This window comes from Naumovozyma dairenensis, chromosome 3 (genome assembly GCF_000227115.2).
Source record: "Naumovozyma dairenensis CBS 421 chromosome 3, complete genome".
NCBI lineage: Eukaryota > Fungi > Ascomycota > Saccharomycetes > Saccharomycetales > Saccharomycetaceae > Naumovozyma > Naumovozyma dairenensis.
This window is the reverse complement of record NC_016481.1, coordinates 1496982-1514966: the sequence shown is the minus strand read 5'-3', so window position 1 is coordinate 1514966 and position 17985 is coordinate 1496982. Positions and strand designations below refer to the sequence as shown.

The following is a 17985-nucleotide window of genomic DNA, read 5'->3' as shown; positions in this document are numbered from 1 at the left end:
ATTCAATGTACGTATAAATGGAAGAAAAAAGGGTAGTGTAACGAAAACACAATCCTCGAGTAAGATTGTTGGGTTCGAATATAAGGACAGTTCCTATTGCTGTATCTCAGAATAATCCCTCGGTCAGTGTGTCAATGAGACAATACTCATGAGTGAAATGTATCAACTGATGGGAGTGCATAGTCATTGCATTGTACTTAACTTAAACGGTATACAGAGAGAGAAGTTAATACACCTTTAAACGAAAGTCATATTTTTTGATAACTCGACAGAGTTTCGAACCGCAGCCTTAATTCCATTTCACGAACCATTGGCCATTTCAAAAATATCAAGCCCTGACAATAATCTCACCTCAATCAGGGCTTTTTTTCCCAAACCTACTTAGGTAAGCCCTAATGGATATTTTCAAAAAAATTCCAACTGAAAACGGAACAAGAGCAAGAAGAAGAACAGAACAGGTGAAGCTAGTCTAAACAGTTATGTATTAGGTGGGTACTAGTCAAGCATTTGAGCAGTAGTAGTACAAACGATTTTATATAATAAAAGATAGCAATAGATTCAACTGCTCTGCTGTCCAAGGGCCCGTTGCAAAATAAATAAATACTCCACCCGTATTTAAGGACCAGATACGCTGCTATCACCTTCTTCTTGTACTGTCGCTGGCCATTTTTTTGGAATTGGAAGGAAACAAAATATCGAACCATTGACTTCCAAATCACAACAGAGACATACATTTACCTTATGTCAACTGAACTCGATACTTCAACGTCAAAAATGCTAAAGGGAGATGGCTTTCCCAACGGGACTGGGGGCACGGTGAAACAGAACCAAAGTGGTACTCTAGAACCTTCTAATTCAAACACTCCCAACACGAATGGAAATGATGATTCTATCCCATCGACAGCTGCAACAACGGATCCCCTTATACACCAGGGAAATATAAATCCTCAATTGAAAAGCCCGAGAGCCTCTGTTATGTCCTCCAATGCTAACATGAATGATAACCCAGATTCGGATTTGAAACCAAACCATCATCATCAACGGTACCAAACACCGCCTCCAATACCACATGTTGAGATTAATCAGGTACCAATGTCATTAATAGTAAGGAATATTACAATATTCACTATAAAAGAAATCTCTCAATTTATGAAAACAAACCTACATACAGATCCATCATCTCCCTCCTCCTCTTCATCTATTAAAAAAATGAATTTCTTAAAATTAATAATATTCTTAAGAAATCAATTCTTAAAATTATACGTCTTAATTAAATGGACAAGAACAATAAAAAATAATAACTTCAATAATATGATCGATTTATTAAATTGGTTCAGAACAACAAATATGCTAGTAAATAACTGTATTTGGTCATTAAAGGGTAATTTAACATCAATGGCAAATGCTAAATTACCAAATGTGGATCTAGTAAGTGCATTAGAAGTATTAAGTTTGGGAAGAACTAACTTACCAACTCATGATTTCAAATTAAGTGGAGAATCAAATAATACCTTTCTGAAAATTCCAAATGATTTAATCTTAAAGAAATTAAAAGATTTAAATTTATTAGTTTCCATTAAAATATCTTTAATGGATATACCAAAACAATTTGATAATGATTATTTCATTGCTAATGGTAGAATTTATCTGAAAGTGGAAAACGAATTCCAAATTCAATTATCAACTATTGATCGTCATTCTCCTTTGTTTTTCGTAGATTTAAATTTATTATTAACAAATTTTGAATTAACTGTCCCCAATAAGCAAAGACTAGAAAAATTAATTAACGAAATCTTGTTGAAAAATCCAAAACCATTATTCGCTTTATATCAATTCCTTCATAAATACGTCATAACTTTACAATTATATTCCATTAATTTGGAATTATCAAGATTGGAAAATTTTGGTAAATTTTCAGGAGGAAATCTAATTCATTCTTATGATTCCAAGAAATGCTTAATTTCAATTAGATATTGGTTACAAAATAAAATGAAAAATATGGGCAAAATTATCATCGGTGTTGACAAAAAGACTGATAATTTGATCTTAAAATGGGATAATAATAATGCTAAAGAATCCAAAGGTATGTCCACAACTTATACAAATATTTCTACCAATTTGGAATCTATATTGGATGAAATTATGTATAATCATTGTCAATTAATTAAATCAGATTTATTAGCAAGAGATATTTTCCTGGAGGATGATGAAAATAATGACGTTTTACTCTTTCAAATTCCAACGACCTGTTTATCAATGTCCTCAATTCAATTGAAAATTGATTTAATTAGTGGTGTGTTTTTCTTCAAAAACCCAACTCCATTCCTATCGAATTATATTCAACAAATGAATAGAGCTTCTTCAATTGAAGAATTAATAAAAGTTTTACATCGTTTAAAATTGGACAAAATTAAAAACATTTTACATAATATGTTTGAAAAGACAGGTTGGATTTGTAGTAAAACTATTAAATTAGATAGACCAATAAAGACAAAATTGAATACTACTAGTGAATCCCAAATTTTACAACATGATATGTTCATTTGTTTGCCCAGTTGGCCAGTGAATTGGTATTTAATAATAACAATTTTATCATCAAAATCATCATGTGTCATAGAGAAAAGAATTGGTAAAATACTTTCCATCAAGGGTAAATGGGAATTAACATATTTAGATGATACAAATATTGCCACTTCAAAATTAGAAACAATCACCTATCAAAAGGTATTATCTTTACAGAACACCATCCTGCATAGAATTGTAAATCATATGTTAATCGATTCCTTAAATCAATTGAAGATACGTAATAAAATATGCTCAGGTGAATCTATTTCATCTGCATTACCATCATATATTACTAAGAATAAATTGTCTCTGTCCTCACTATCATCCCCCTCCCAAGATAAGATATTAGGTGATAATCTTCGTCAAAATAATCAAGAGTCAAATGATTACACTTCAATTATAACTTTAGAATTAGAATCTTTTTTGGAAGGATCAAAAGCTCTAAATGGTATATTGGCAAGCTCCATGTTTTTAAGAATCGATTATGCCCGATCAGAAATAAGATTATATGCCAAGTTTAAAAGAAATACAATGTTAATTCAATGTCAATGTGATGACTTATCAATTCATTTTGTTCCACATGATTCATTAGCTTTCTTCTTAAGTGAAAAGTTCACTAATTTAAGTTTAATCATCCATCATTTAACAACTTTTAGACAAAAACTACTGCAACTAGTTATCTTAACAGATGTAGTGGAAAGGTTACACAAGAATTTTTCATCAAATTACTTTAAAATTATTGAATTGAAAGCAAATGAAATATCATTTAAATATCTTAAAGATAGTTCAGATGATCAAGATTGTACGATTAGTATTATAACAAAAGATCAAACGGTTCAAAATTTGACCGTTAAATTAGCACCTTCAAATCCGCAGCATATAATTCAACCATTCATCGATGCAAGCCATTTGGATTATCATTTCATCTTTAGTTATCTACAATTCACTTCATCTTTATTTTCCACTTTCAAAAATATATTAAACGAAAGGGATGCAAATGGCAATCGTCCAGTAAGATTTACCACTGTGAATTTAGGATTACATAATTTGAATGAATATCAATTAGTTTATTGTAATCGTGAAGCAGGAACTAAGATTACGATAATTATTGAATTGAAAAATGTTATTCATAATGGTAGAAGAAATCTTCAATTTTATATACATTTTTCTGATGATGAGCATATCACTACAAAATCAAAAGCATACCCAATGATGCATCAAGTTCGTAATCAAATTTTCATGTTAGACACTAAATCAATACAGAATGGTTTAAACAATGCTAATAAATTGAAAACTGATTGTAAATATCCAAATGCTATCAAATTAATACATGGAATTTCTTGCGATTCCACAGATATTGAGCCAATTCTGTCTGAAATCCATGATATTTTGAAGATTGACAGCAATACAGCGAAATAGGATGAAAGTTTGATAAATAAGAAATTAGTATTAATTTGGCCTTAAGCTTTGATGCTCAACTTGAAATTCTTTCGGAATTCTCTACGTACTCTTCATAAGAATATAAATATTTATTGATTAAGGATTTATAACTGACTCTCACTTTAGTTTTTTGGATTAGATGATATTAAGATGTATCTGTGATGTGATTTTTATATCTGGTTGAATAAACTCCCTTCTATAAACTGTATCAAAAAATATTTACGTGTAGCTTTTGGATTTCATTATCTGTTGTTGGCAATTTTTTATTTATTTTTGATAATGAAGTGTTGATAATTTTATTTATAAATCCCATAAAAGTTTGGAGATGAATCATCTAAGGATAAATAGAAAAAAAAGAACTTCTTTAGGACTAGTACCTATTAAAGGAAAAAAAATCATATAGTACCTGGTTTATGAAATAGTATATTAAACTTACAAGTGAACTCAAAGACATATGGCACATATTATGATATTAATAAACGGACTAGTATGCCGCTGCAACGAATAAGCGTAAGAAGGAATTCAGGAAAAAGCTATATCTTTTGAATTATTACCTGACGGAAGCATGACTAAGTTACTCAGGTCTTTCTTAACATGAATATATAGTTTATTTTCCCAGTGTTTTAATTCTTTGAACTGTGTCGTTGCAATATGTGCCACATGTCTCGATACCGAACAACCGATTTCGTGAATTCCCCGTTAAGCGCGCTTGGACAACTAAATAAAGCTTCAAGCTCTGATACGTACTAAAAAGAACCTTAATTTGTTAGGAATCGAAAACACAGTGTAGTAATCAAATCGACGCTTCGATAATAGAAACAAAGGAGCTCATAGGTGTGTGAGGCTTCTGGTTAAGAAGGATAATATTTATTTACGTGACGTAAAGAAAACATACGATGTTGTTACCATCGAAAATAACTGTTCTAAAAGGCATTTATGCTCGATCTAGTTCGTATTATCTTAAGAGTGCTCTAACGAAAAATACAAATCGATGTTTTCAAACATCTAGGATCAGAGTTTCGGAATATGATGACGAAAAAGTGGTTATCGATCAAATAAATAAGAATTTGACTCCACAAGATATAGAGGCTTCCAAAATACTTCGAAATATTGGTATATCAGCACATATCGACTCTGGTAAGACTACATTCACTGAAAGAGTCTTGTATTATACCGGTAGAATTAAAGCCATCCATGAAGTTCGTGGGAGAGACAACGTGGGTGCGAAGATGGATTCTATGGATTTGGAAAGAGAAAAGGGGATCACTATTCAATCAGCTGCAACTTATTGTTCATGGGATAAAGAAAATAAAAATTATCACTTCAATTTAATTGATACGCCAGGCCATATTGATTTCACTATCGAAGTAGAACGTGCATTAAGAGTCCTAGATGGTGCTGTATTGGTTGTATGTGCAGTTTCAGGTGTTCAATCACAAACGGTCACTGTTGATCGTCAAATGCGTAGATATAATGTTCCAAGAATAACGTTTATTAATAAGATGGATCGAATGGGATCCAATCCATTCAAAGCGATTGATCAATTAAATTCAAAATTAAAGATTCCAGCTGCTGCATTACAAATTCCTATTGGCTCAGAGTCTGATTTAAAAGGTGTAGTTGACATTATTAGTCGGACAGCTTTATATAATAAAGGCTCCAATGGTGAAATTGTTGAAAAGGGAGGAATTCCAACTGATCTAGAGGAACTTGTTGAAGAAAGAAGAAGAATACTAGTTGAAACGTTAGCTGATGTGGATGACGAAATGGCAGAGCTTTTCCTCGAGGAACAAGAACCCACACTCGAACAAATAAAGGGAGCTATTCGTAGAGCTACCATTGCCAGAAAGTTTACACCTGTTTTAATGGGATCTGCATTAGCCAATGTTGGTATTCAACCTGTATTAGATGCAATTGTTGATTATTTACCAAATCCATCTGAAATCCTGAATACTGCATTGGATATTAATAATAATGAAACAAGCGTTGACTTAATACCTTCCACTAAACAACCATTTGTTGGCCTTGCTTTCAAATTAGAAGAGGGGAAATTTGGTCAATTAACATATATCCGTGTCTATCAAGGTAAGTTGAAGAAAGGTAATTATATCACTAACGTGAAGACTGGTAAGAAAGTTAAAGTGTCAAGATTAGTTAGAATGCATTCAAATGAAATGGAAGATGTGGATGAAATTGGATCTGGTGAAATTTGTGCTACTTTTGGTATTGATTGTTCATCAGGTGATACATTTACAGACGGTACACTTCGATATTCCATGTCGTCAATGTATGTTCCTGATTCAGTGATTTCCTTATCAATCTCCCCCAAGAGTAAAGATTCTGCGAATTTTTCAAAAGCTTTAAACAGATTCCAAAAGGAAGATCCAACTTTTAGAGTTAGATTTGACCCCGAGTCTAAGGAAACTGTTATATCTGGTATGGGTGAATTACATCTAGAAATTTACGTAGAAAGAATGAAACGTGAATATAATGTCGAATGTGTTACTGGTCAACCACAAGTTTCTTATAGGGAATCGATCACCATACCAGCCCAGTTCGATTATACTCACAAGAAGCAATCTGGTGGTGCTGGTCAGTATGGTAGAATTATCGGAACCTTATCTCCAGCGGAAGAAGGTGGTAAAGAAAATGTTTTCCAAACAGCAATTGTAGGTGGTCGTATCCCTGATAAATATCTTGCAGCATGTGGAAAGGGTTTTGAAGATTCATGCGAGAAGGGCCCATTGATTGGACATAAAGTTTTGAACGTCAAGATGTTAATAAATGATGGTGCCATCCATTCTGTCGATTCTAATGAACTTTCATTCAAAGCTGCTACTATGGGAGCCTTCCGTGATGCATTTTTGAGAGCTGAACCTGTTATCTTGGAACCAATCATGAATGTGACAGTAACATCTCCAAATGAGTTCCAAGGTAATGTCATTGGTCTTTTGAATAAGCTGCAAGCTGTCATACAAGATACGGATAATGGACATGATGAATTTACGTTGAAAGCTGAATGTACTTTAAGCACACTGTTTGGATTTGCAACGTCTTTAAGGGCTTCAACTCAAGGTAAAGGTGAATTCAGTTTGGAATTTAATAGATATGCACCAACTCCTCCACATGTCCAAAAACAAATGATCAGTGATTTCCAAAAGAAGAAAAAATAAGAAATGGTCTAAAATAATGACAATTCTAATAAAATAAAAAAATATAAAATGGAATGACTTGTAAATAAATATTATCAATGAAAATGACACTAGACGTAATGGTAATAATATAATGTACATAATATGGGTAAGAAGTAAAGAAAAAAACAAATATCATTTTGTGTAAGTTTCATCCCCTCTAATTTGTCTAGTAATCGTCAATTTTGGGCCCCATTTTAGGTTGACCAGATCTTGTTTTTTGGGTCATCCTAGTCTTCCTTCTTTCACGAGCCATATGCTTTTCTTTAGACATTTGAATACGTTCCATTTCTTGCTTTCTTTGATCTTGAATCTGTTCTTTCTGTAACTTCTTTCTTTCTCTTTTCATGGCTTTTTTCTCATCAAGTTTTTGTTTCCCTTGTAGAGCTCTTTCTTCTTTCAATTTCTTCACATTTCTCTTTACAGGATTATCTTCACCTTTCTTCTCTGGGACAGTATACCCTTCATCTTTCAAAGCCTTAAAGTATTCCTTCTTTAGTCTAGTTTTCTTAGTAATACTTCTTTGGATTTCTTTGACTTTGTATTCTCTAGTGAATTTTTTCCGATTATGCTGTTGCTTAAAAGTAGCCATCTTTACTTGAGTTTTTAGTAGTGGAAACTTAGGATGACACCTAAATGGTTAAGCGAATATAACTTGAAGAAACTTGACCTTTTCTCTTCTCTCATCCCAGGTCATCTCGTCTCATCGTTTTAAAAGTCTGAAGTTTTTCAGTTAAGCACATTTTTTTCTTTGCAGGCGGGAAATTGAGACATAAAGCAAAGTACCCGTTATAATGTCTTAAAGGTATTAAATTACTAAAGTTTAGTGCAGGAATGTAATAAATAATTGTATAAACAAACTGATTACTTCCATAGAAGGGGATTGATATCGATCGGCATTACCGAGTCCAATCTTTGACCATCCATTGGCAATTCTTTTATTTGCTTTCTTTTTACTTCCATATTATGCGGAGGTATTCTGTGCAAGCAATAAGAAATCTCGACTTAATTAGTCGAAATAAGAGTACCCTTGCAACGCCTCAGAGCATCGAAAATAGATTGAAAGGGAAAGATAACAAACCATTGGTATCAATTTTACCTAGTTTAATTGATCGACATTTACAAAAAAATAGGAATGATTTAGATCCAGATTATCGAGCGAAATTATTAGGTTATTTATATCACCGCCAAGCTTACTCTGCATTGCTACGTGTAGGACCTAGGCTACTTTATGAAAATGAATATATTAATGCCAAAACACGAATAAAAAATGACAATGGTAATGATAATAATAGTAATTTTCTCCGGTACGATTGGAAAAGATTCGAGTTGAAATATTTTCTGTTTTCTTTAATCCAAACTGGTAAGTTCAAATCGCTTGATCTAGTGGTTTGTAAGCTGATAACACATTTTTCATTAACACGAAAATCAGATGTTATATATTTAATTAATTCAGTGTTAATCAAAATGGAAAAATATCACCTAGAGACTAACAAACAATTAAATCCCAAGGAAATAATATTCAAATGGGTAAAATGGATGAACATACTAAATGGGCATTGTGAATTCAACAACTATATTACAAACTCTAGTATATTGAGACCATTTCTAGAGTTTATTGTACGGCTTTCCAAGAAGAAGGAACCGGCATTCTTTTATGAAGTACTTGATGAGATAAGAAATCGTCAAGGTCTCCACACGGTATCACAATTTTCCACTACATTGATTCAATTATTTAACCATTATAGAAGATTTGGTATGATTGAATCCATCTGGTTTTATAAAACGAACAAGAATTTACCCATTGTTAGTTCAGATTTGACATCCATTTTAAGAACATTCTGTCATTTAGGTAAGTATGATTTGGTAGGTTCTAATTATATGGAATATCCTGAAGCACATGATGATAATTCTCAATTTGATTATTGTCTAATTGCCTATGCAAACCTCCATGATTGGGAATCATTACAAAAGCAATTCAATGCTCTTTTCGGTATAGGGAAACTGCCCAACATTCAACAGTATGGGATCGTTATGTTTGCACTAGCCAGATTAGGTGAATTAGAAAGTGTTGAGAAACTATATTCGCAGTTATTGAGAAGAGATATGCTTCCAACATATGCTGTTTTAGAATCATTGTTATTGGCGCATTATAAAGTCGGTGATTATGATAGCTGCTTTACTCATTATGAATTTTTTGAAAAATATGATGTCAAACCATCTAAATATACATACGCGATAATCTTTAAAGCATATCGTGGATTGAATGATATTGAAGGTGCCTTAAGGTTTTTAAAAAGAAAAACGATGAAGAAACAAGTAGAATTCACTGAGAGTCATTTTGCAACTTTAATACAAACAACCTCCAAAACTACTAATTATGTCGTCGGGAAAGAACTCTACCAAATAATGCAAAGTGTGTATAAGATCACTCCCAGTGGTAAGTCCGTAGCAGCTCTTATGGATGTTTACATTGAATCTGGGTTATATGATGAATCAATCAAATTGTTCAAGTCATATATTGCCAATAAAAAAGATCAATTTATCGATGATAATGTTGTTCCTGTATATAATAAGGCAATATTGACATATATTAATATCAATGATGCACACAAATGCGAAGAACTTATTGAATATGTCATTAATTCCAAACTTCCGACAGATGCATATTTCTACGAAGTATTAATAAAATATATGGTAAAACTTCAAGGTAATTTTGATTCTGCAATTGAAACTATAGATCAATTAATGAATCATCCAACAATAACGGTAAAACCATCTCATTTTGAGATAATAATGTCAGCATATTATAAGATTTCATACTACGAAGGTATTTTCCAACTATACAAGAAGATGACACAAATGAATATCCCTGTAAATTCTCCAATACTTTTATATTTAATCAAATCAACTTTCAAATATAGTATCAATGATAAAGAAAAACTGTCAGATGCAATTAAAATGTTAGAACAAATTATGGAAAATGCTGCCAAGGGACATTTAAACGTTTCCATTAAGAAGTTACATCCTTCCATAGTAGCATGGCCAATGAGGATAATAAGTAAATATTCTAGTTCTAAGAAAGCATTGGAACTTTTGAATAAATATAATGAATTATTTTATGGTAAAGATAATCCAATTATTAATAGTAAGTTGACTATAATGAGATCATTACTGGTATTATTTGGTGAAATTGAACAATGGGATGATTTTAAATTCATGTTTGATAAATATCTCGCTAGGATTGAGTATTTAAATACTTTACCATCAAGTACAGTTCCTAATAAGAATTTCAAAACATTATTAATTGGAATAATTCCATATGAATTACGGTTTTTAATTGCCACGAGACAACTAGATCAATTACCGAAATATCTTGAGGCTTGGCAAGAAAAGGGGTTTATTTGGGATAATGATTCATGGAATGATATAATATTAGCATATTTTATGGATCCTCAAATGATAGAAGAAGGTATGAAACTTGTTAATGATAAGTTTATTCATGGATTTAATTTGATACATAAGATCAGATTGTTACGGAATGAAAATAAAGAGGATACAAACATTAGATCGAATAATGAAACGAGGAGGGCTCTACCTAGTATTATGAAATTAAAAGAAGAAAATCCAGAAAATTTTATACCGAAACTTTATTTGACATCAGATGTGAAAACACGAATTATGCAATTGTTAGATAATTATTTGAATTCTACTGACAATAAAGAAGCCAAGTTGAAAGAATTTATTGACAAATACGGGTATTTTATGAAAAGTTATTTGATGAATCCTAGAACATTTGTTAAGAATTGGGAAGATATAGAAGCTAACCATGAGAAGTATTTTAACGAGTTAAGAAATACGAGGAGAGTTTTGCCTAGTATGAAATTTTGAAAAGTTTCCTGTACATAGATAGATAGATACATAGATAGATAGATACATAGACATATCGACAGATATATCGACATTCGTGACTATTTAAAAGAAAAAATATTCATTTATAAAGATGTTGCTGATCTTGTCTCATTAATTGATTCACACCGTTTAAAACGTCTGGGTACTTGTGGAGAAGCCTCTGTCGCTTTCGTCGTCTTGTTACCTTTTTTAAGGACCAGAGATATTACAGAGGAAAAACAGACACCGAGCGTAACATGAAATAGAATATATAAAGCTACGTATATATAGCAAGTATTCAATTGAAGAAGAACAAACAGAAAAGGGAGACTACCAGTGAAAGTGCTTTTGCCATACGTATACAGTAAAATTGACGTTTATCAACGAGACAAAATGGCAGGGAAGGCATCCAAGAAACAAGTTCAAACGAATTTAAAAGTTTTGAGTAACTTATACAAAATAATGATACCAATCTTATTATTATCATTATTAAGGACTATATTTTCCAAGACAAACAAGACTCCAATTAAGTTTTTCGTTTTACATTTACCCTTAATGGCGAGCGTTTATATTATTGAAAAATCAGGTAGACCTAAATTTGGAATTGATTCCCATAGTAATAAGAAAGTCATTATTAATGAAGGTATAGATTTATCATCTAATGATGGTAATATGATTGAATATTTATTTGATTTAATTTATTTATCATTATTTGCCGATTTTGGTAGAATTATTTTTGATACTAATAAATTTTGGTATATTTTGATAGCGTGTCCAATTTATGTGGGGTATAAATTATATGGATTAAAGCAACAATTTATGGGGCCCTCATCATCTTCGAGTAAGAAGACTACGAAGGATAAGAAGCCACAAGAGGAGGCCAAATCAAAGAGACAATTGAAAAGGGAGAAAAGAGGTGAAAATCAAGTAAAATACAGGAATAGGTGATTGTATGTGTTAGGGATAGGTATAAGAAGAAACTATCCTATGGAAAACCAAACCGTTTTGCATTCTACTAATTGGCATGTAACTAGTTACTAGTAAGTCGATGACTACATAGAATATGAAAACAGGTGACATAATAAAAATATGTTAATAATAGAGTATGTAAAATTTATTATTAATTTTATCCTCGATAACTAGTTAGTTTGTCATGAAAACATTCTTAAGAGTGACAACCTAGTATACATTTTTTATCGTCCTTTAATAGTCTTTATCAGAGGACAAGTCATTCTGGTCCCCAGAGGTAAAAAGTATATTCGATATCAAACCTTTGATAGTTATCGTTGTGGGGAGTTGAAAAAAGAGGATGAAAAAGCCTTCTTGCGATCAACAATCTGTAACAATTCATGCCATAGCATTAACATCTACTCTATCTGGTAGTGAGTTTGATGAAGTATCGAAATAAGTTCAAAAAGATGATTTTTTCGTAACGTTGGTTTGCTTGTTTGCTTGTTTTCCGACATCATTTTTTGTTCAGATATATAAAAACATTATATTGTTACGTAATTTTTATATTTTAAAGAAAGACAAAAAATTTTTTTAAACAAAAGCATTTAGCTAACGTTAATAGATATTCTGTTGTTGGTTGTTCCTTTTTTCAGTAATTGTATTGTGCTTAGACTGGACTGGACTAGACTATGCAGGAATCTTGTCGAATAAATTCTTTACGATACTTTTGTATTTATTCCAATATGATTTAATGTTAGGTGGTAAATTTGAATTCATAACGGTGATATCAATCTTTTTAATGAATTCATTCATTATTAATCTCATTGGTTGACTTTGTAAGAATCTTAATTTAAAGAACCATATATAATTTACTGTTGCTAATAGGGATAATATATGATTAAGGGATGGCATGATTAAAGTTTTCAATAAAGCGATTGGTAATCCATAAGAAGCTAAACGTAATGCACATAAAATTTCTAAAGTTTGAGCCATGGTTAAGAATTTCCCGTTATAATTATTAATGAAGATTGAAATGTTTGTATTTATTAGATTTTTCCATACAATTGAGATTGGTAAAAATGGTAATAAATTTTCTTTAAAATAATTTAAGCAATGGAATAAAGAGAAAATGACAGGACCATATGAAGCACCATTAATTGTAACGTTACCACGAGATAATATGGAACAAATGAGTAAAGTGGATAACATGATGAAATATTGTAAATTATCTAAGGTTTTCAAATTTTGCCTTAGATTATTCCAATTCAATTGTAATTGTTTACTCTTGATGAATTGATAAAGGACTATGCCGTAAGTGATTGAAATATTTAGTAAGATCATTCTATAATGATATTTTTGCTTTGGTATAGATAATATGGCGATATGGAATCTGAGGAAATGATATAATGTAAGTAAATGTCCCAAGAACCAATAGAATTGTGGTTGCCTTATTCTTGATCTTAGCATTGTTGTAAATGGAGCTGTTGGTCTTGTATTTCTAGCATTCTGAGGGGCAGTGTTTGAGGTCATTGTTGCTTTGTACGATATACAATAATAATAATAATAATAATAATAATAATATGATGGTAGCGACAATTGTTCGAGGAGACGAGTGAAAAAAAAAAGAGAGAACAATGGACGAAGCAGTCTTTATAGTCTAATAAGGTAATGTTAAGAATGAATGGAAAACAGATATACTTTTAGCGACGACTGTTTTGTATGTATGTGTAAGGAAAAGAAGTAATGTACCCGAATTGGAATATGTATGTAAGTAGACCGTACAAGAAATATACTTACTACGTACGTAAACGCCTTTTTTTGAGTGAAATTTGCTTTTAAATGAAAATCGTCATCAAGAATCTTCAAGAGGGAAGGAATCAGATAGTCAAAGAATCAGTCGATCAAGCAATCACTGAAGTCTCTGTCTCTGTCTCTGTCAGAATTTGTGAAATTTTCCAGAATTTCCAGAAAATTCAGTTGAAATCAAATGCGACGCAAAACAACAACAAGGAAACAACAACAACAAGGAAAGAACAACAACGAAATAACAACGAAATAACAACGAAATATCAGCAGCTGTCAAATTTGAAAGGAAAAAGCTGTCAAAAAAGGGTTGTTTCTACGGTAAATTGTTAGGAAGGAACACATGTCACGTGGAATACACTATGTTACTAGGCGGTACAACTTGTGGCATGTTACAATGGTCTCAGAAGGGCCTGCACACCACAATGAATTAGATAGGGCTTTGCCAATTTAATAGAGGGTTTTATGAGAAAGCCCTCATTACACAAATTAGCCCTGTAGGTCCCCGGGTAACGCCACACGTAAATAGTGATAATTTCCTCTTTGGGATACAAACAAAACACGAAAACCAAATCAAACCAAACCAAAACAAGAATCGAGAAATTTTGCATGCATTTGTGTATGTATTGTATGTATATGTGTATGAAACAGGTGAACTAGACTATGAACAAACTAGATCTATCCATTAAATTCGTAGATCAAGGGTCAATCGATATTAGTATCTCATAGTATACGTTAAACCTATTCCACAAATACAAACAACAACAACAAAAACACACAGAGACATATAATAATGAGAGAAATCATTCATATTTCGACAGGTCAATGTGGTAATCAAATTGGTGCAGCCTTCTGGGAAACCATCTGTGGTGAACATGGCCTTGATTTAAATGGTAACGTCTTACCAAACACTTCTTCCATCATGACTTCTAAATTGAACGTTTATTTCAATGAAACTTCAAGTGGCTCAAAGTGGGTACCAAGATCCATCAATGTGGATTTAGAACCAGGTACCATTGATGCTGTACGTAACTCTAAGATGAGTGGTCTTTTCAGACCAGATAATTTCATCTTTGGTCAATCATCAGCGGGGAATGTTTGGGCCAAAGGTCATTACACTGAAGGTGCTGAATTAGTAGATTCTGTCATGGATGTCATTAGACGTGAAGCTGAAAGTTGTGATAGATTACAAGGTTTCCAAATCTCGCATTCTCTTGGTGGTGGTACAGGGTCAGGTATGGGTACCCTTTTAATCTCCAAAATTAAAGAAGAATTCCCAGATAGAATGATGGCCACATTCTCAGTCATTCCATCTCCAAAAAATTCTGATACTGTCGTCGAACCATATAACGCTACTTTATCAATGCATCAATTGATCGAATATGCAAGTGAAACTTTTTGTATCGATAACGAAGCTCTTTATAATATATGTCAAAGAACTTTGAAATTAACACAACCTTCATATAACGATTTGAATCAATTGGTATCAAGTGTCATGTCAGGTGTTACCACTTCGTTACGTTATCCAGGTCAATTGAATTCAGATTTAAGAAAATTGGCTGTCAATTTAGTCCCATTCCCAAGATTGCATTTCTTCATGATCGGTTACGCTCCATTAACAGCAATGAACGCTCAATCCTTTAGATCATTATCAGTACCAGAATTGACTCAACAAATGTTTGACTCTAAGAATATGATGGCTGCTGCTGATCCAAGAAATGGTAGATATTTAACTGTCGCAGCTTTGTTTAGAGGTAATGTTTCAGTAAAGGAAGTGGAAGATGAAATGTATAAAGTTCAATTAAGAAATTCAGATTATTTTGTGGAATGGATTCCAAATAATGTACAAACTTCAGTTTGTTCTGTACCACCTAAAAATTCTGATATATCTGCTACTTTCATCGGTAATTCTACTTCAATTAAGGAATTGTTCCAAAGAATTGATAAACAATTCGTCGCTATGTTTAGGAAAAAGGCTTTCTTACATTGGTATACAAGTGAAGGTATGGATGAAATGGAATTCACTGAAGCTGAATCTAATATGAACGATTTGATTCAAGAGTATGAACAATATCAAGAATGGAGAGTAGATGAAGATGAAGATGAAATGGATGACGTCGAACATAACTATAATGCTAACGGTAACAATATGGATGATCATAATAATATTAATGGTGATTACAATGCTGCCACTGAAACTACAACTGGTATTACTACCGCTGTTGGTGGAGATCAACCTGTTCCAGAAGAATTTTAGCTCGAATGAATAACCAATAAAGAAAAAATTACAATAAAAGAGAATACAATTACAAAATTTTCAAAAGTTAAAAAAGTTAAAACAACAATTCATGATATCCCCTTCCCTTTCCCCTTATTTCTACTCCTCCTCACAGCAAACTCTCGTTTACACAATACCCAATAATTATTCGTATGTGTTTTTTTATTATTAAGATATGCGATGATAAATAGAGAGTTAAACATAGGTAAAAGTGTTCACTGGAAAATAAAAATAAAAATAAAATATAATTATTCTGTGATACTTTTTTTTTCACCAAATAATCGCTTCTATTTCAAGTAATTAAACAAATTATATTAAATTAAATGAAAATAAAAAAAATAAAAATACCCAGTTATAATCTTTAAATTATTTTATACGCCAATCGGCTATTTCTTTCTGTATAATCTATAAAAGAATCTCATATTTTCCAACTTAATGGGATAATCTAAACTAGTATCTCCTCTATACCAAATACTATCATTCTGTGCAATAATTTCCCATGATCCATGACGTTCTTCACCCCTTTTACCAACTAGAACAGTATCGATTAAAAATTGAATGGGGAATTTTTTAGTTCCAATAGTAATATGAGAAAAACTACCTGCACTCTCCACAATCAATAAGAGACAACCTGATTGACAATCACTATTTAGTTTTTGTAAGAATCTAATACTTTCAGCTTTATGTTCTGAAAATAATTCATTGGTAGTGAATAATAAAGTTATTAGATTTAAACTCGGCAGATTCAATTCTTTAGAACTCATCTTTAAAATATCATTCTCTGTAAATTTAACATTAAAATATTCATGTTCATTGTTATATAACCACTTATCTGAGATTGTATCATTGATTCTCTTGATAATAGTGTCCCAATTGGCAATATCTACCAATTGCAAATTCAAAGTTGTTTTCCTCGATGCATCCGCATCGTCTTGTTCATTTTCATCATCTTCATCTTTGTCTTTATTTTTAGTCGCATATTTTGAGGTCAATTCTCTCGATGTGGTGAACATACTGGCAATAGCAATGAATTCACTCCCAGCACCTCCACCAATACATAGAACAGATTGGTCTTCCATATCTTTGCATTTGATAACATGAACAACTTCATCAAGATGAGCAAATAATGAAGAATAACTTGTAGCTCTCGATGGTGACCATCTACAACAATAAGCAATTCTCTTGATATCATTATTGAATGCATTAATATAATCTCTATTATACAAATCTGATTTAACTATTTGTACATCAGCTAAAAGTTTTTCAAAAGTTTCATCAGATTTGTATAGTTCGTCATTAAATATGATCTTGAATAAATCTATTATCTCTTGAGGTGGGAGTGTTTCATCATTATGAATTGGTAATTGTCCATTCTTACTACGTCTACTCATTTCGGTGGTATCACACTCGATAATCTGGTTGTGTCCTAGAACTTTTAAGTCTTGATCTATCTAATATGGAACTGAAAACTTGCGATGAGCCTTTACGCACTTCTGTAGTGAAAAATTTCTTTACATATCGGCGCTTATTTTTATTTTTTTTATTCCTTCTCGAGAATTATATAAACGTTAACAGTCAACACCAATAATCATGGCCCTTGTTCTTCATATAATAATAATAATTTTGGCAGTTAGAATCGATAATTTAATACTTTCAGAGAATATATGTAACTGGTACTTTTTTCTTCTATTAGTTTCAACTCCAATATATAGTTTGGCCTACGATTACGATTTACGTGGTTTACGTTACTTAGCTAAAAGCAATTCAACTTAACTTATCAACATACAAATTGAATGCAAACAAGAGTATGTACTTAGAGATTAAAGATGCTTAACAAGACATTAAAAGAATGCTTAAATGTTTGAT

General features: G+C 31.8%; 8 protein-coding genes across 8 annotated transcripts; 5 read left to right on the top strand and 3 right to left on the bottom strand.

Annotated features, from left to right (window-relative positions):
• Positions 1-741: 741 nt before the first annotated feature.
• RGR1 (Rgr1p) lies at positions 742-3984 on the top strand (the record flags this gene model as incomplete). Its single annotated transcript, XM_003669509.1, has 1 exon — positions 742-3984. The coding sequence occupies one exon, from the start codon at positions 742-744 to the stop codon at positions 3982-3984; it is 3243 nt and encodes a 1080-aa protein (XP_003669557.1).
• Positions 3985-4901: 917 nt separating this feature from the next.
• MEF1 (Mef1p) lies at positions 4902-7178 on the top strand (the record flags this gene model as incomplete). Its single annotated transcript, XM_003669508.1, has 1 exon — positions 4902-7178. One exon carries the CDS (start codon positions 4902-4904, stop codon positions 7176-7178), a length of 2277 nt encoding a protein of 758 aa, XP_003669556.1.
• A 187-nt stretch (positions 7179-7365) lies between these two features.
• On the bottom strand, positions 7366-7788 carry FYV7 (Fyv7p; the record flags this gene model as incomplete). Its single annotated transcript, XM_003669507.1, has 1 exon — positions 7366-7788. One exon carries the CDS (start codon positions 7786-7788, stop codon positions 7366-7368), a length of 423 nt encoding a protein of 140 aa, XP_003669555.1.
• Positions 7789-8162: 374 nt separating this feature from the next.
• PET309 (Pet309p) lies at positions 8163-11087 on the top strand (the record flags this gene model as incomplete). Its single annotated transcript, XM_003669506.1, has 1 exon — positions 8163-11087. The coding sequence occupies one exon, from the start codon at positions 8163-8165 to the stop codon at positions 11085-11087; it is 2925 nt and encodes a 974-aa protein (XP_003669554.1).
• Positions 11088-11480: 393 nt separating this feature from the next.
• SND2 (Snd2p) lies at positions 11481-12035 on the top strand (the record flags this gene model as incomplete). Its single annotated transcript, XM_003669505.1, has 1 exon — positions 11481-12035. The coding sequence occupies one exon, from the start codon at positions 11481-11483 to the stop codon at positions 12033-12035; it is 555 nt and encodes a 184-aa protein (XP_003669553.1).
• Positions 12036-12725: 690 nt separating this feature from the next.
• PER33 (Per33p) lies at positions 12726-13568 on the bottom strand (the record flags this gene model as incomplete). The annotated part of the gene is made up of 1 exon (XM_003669504.1): positions 12726-13568. One exon carries the CDS (start codon positions 13566-13568, stop codon positions 12726-12728), a length of 843 nt encoding a protein of 280 aa, XP_003669552.1.
• A 1066-nt stretch (positions 13569-14634) lies between these two features.
• TUB2 (beta-tubulin) lies at positions 14635-16098 on the top strand (the record flags this gene model as incomplete). Its single annotated transcript, XM_003669503.1, has 1 exon — positions 14635-16098. The coding sequence occupies one exon, from the start codon at positions 14635-14637 to the stop codon at positions 16096-16098; it is 1464 nt and encodes a 487-aa protein (XP_003669551.1).
• A 407-nt stretch (positions 16099-16505) lies between these two features.
• Positions 16506-17510, bottom strand: BMT6 (25S rRNA (uracil2843-N3)-methyltransferase; the record flags this gene model as incomplete). Its single annotated transcript, XM_003669502.1, has 1 exon — positions 16506-17510. One exon carries the CDS (start codon positions 17508-17510, stop codon positions 16506-16508), a length of 1005 nt encoding a protein of 334 aa, XP_003669550.1.
• Between the last annotated feature and the right edge of the window lie 475 nt (positions 17511-17985).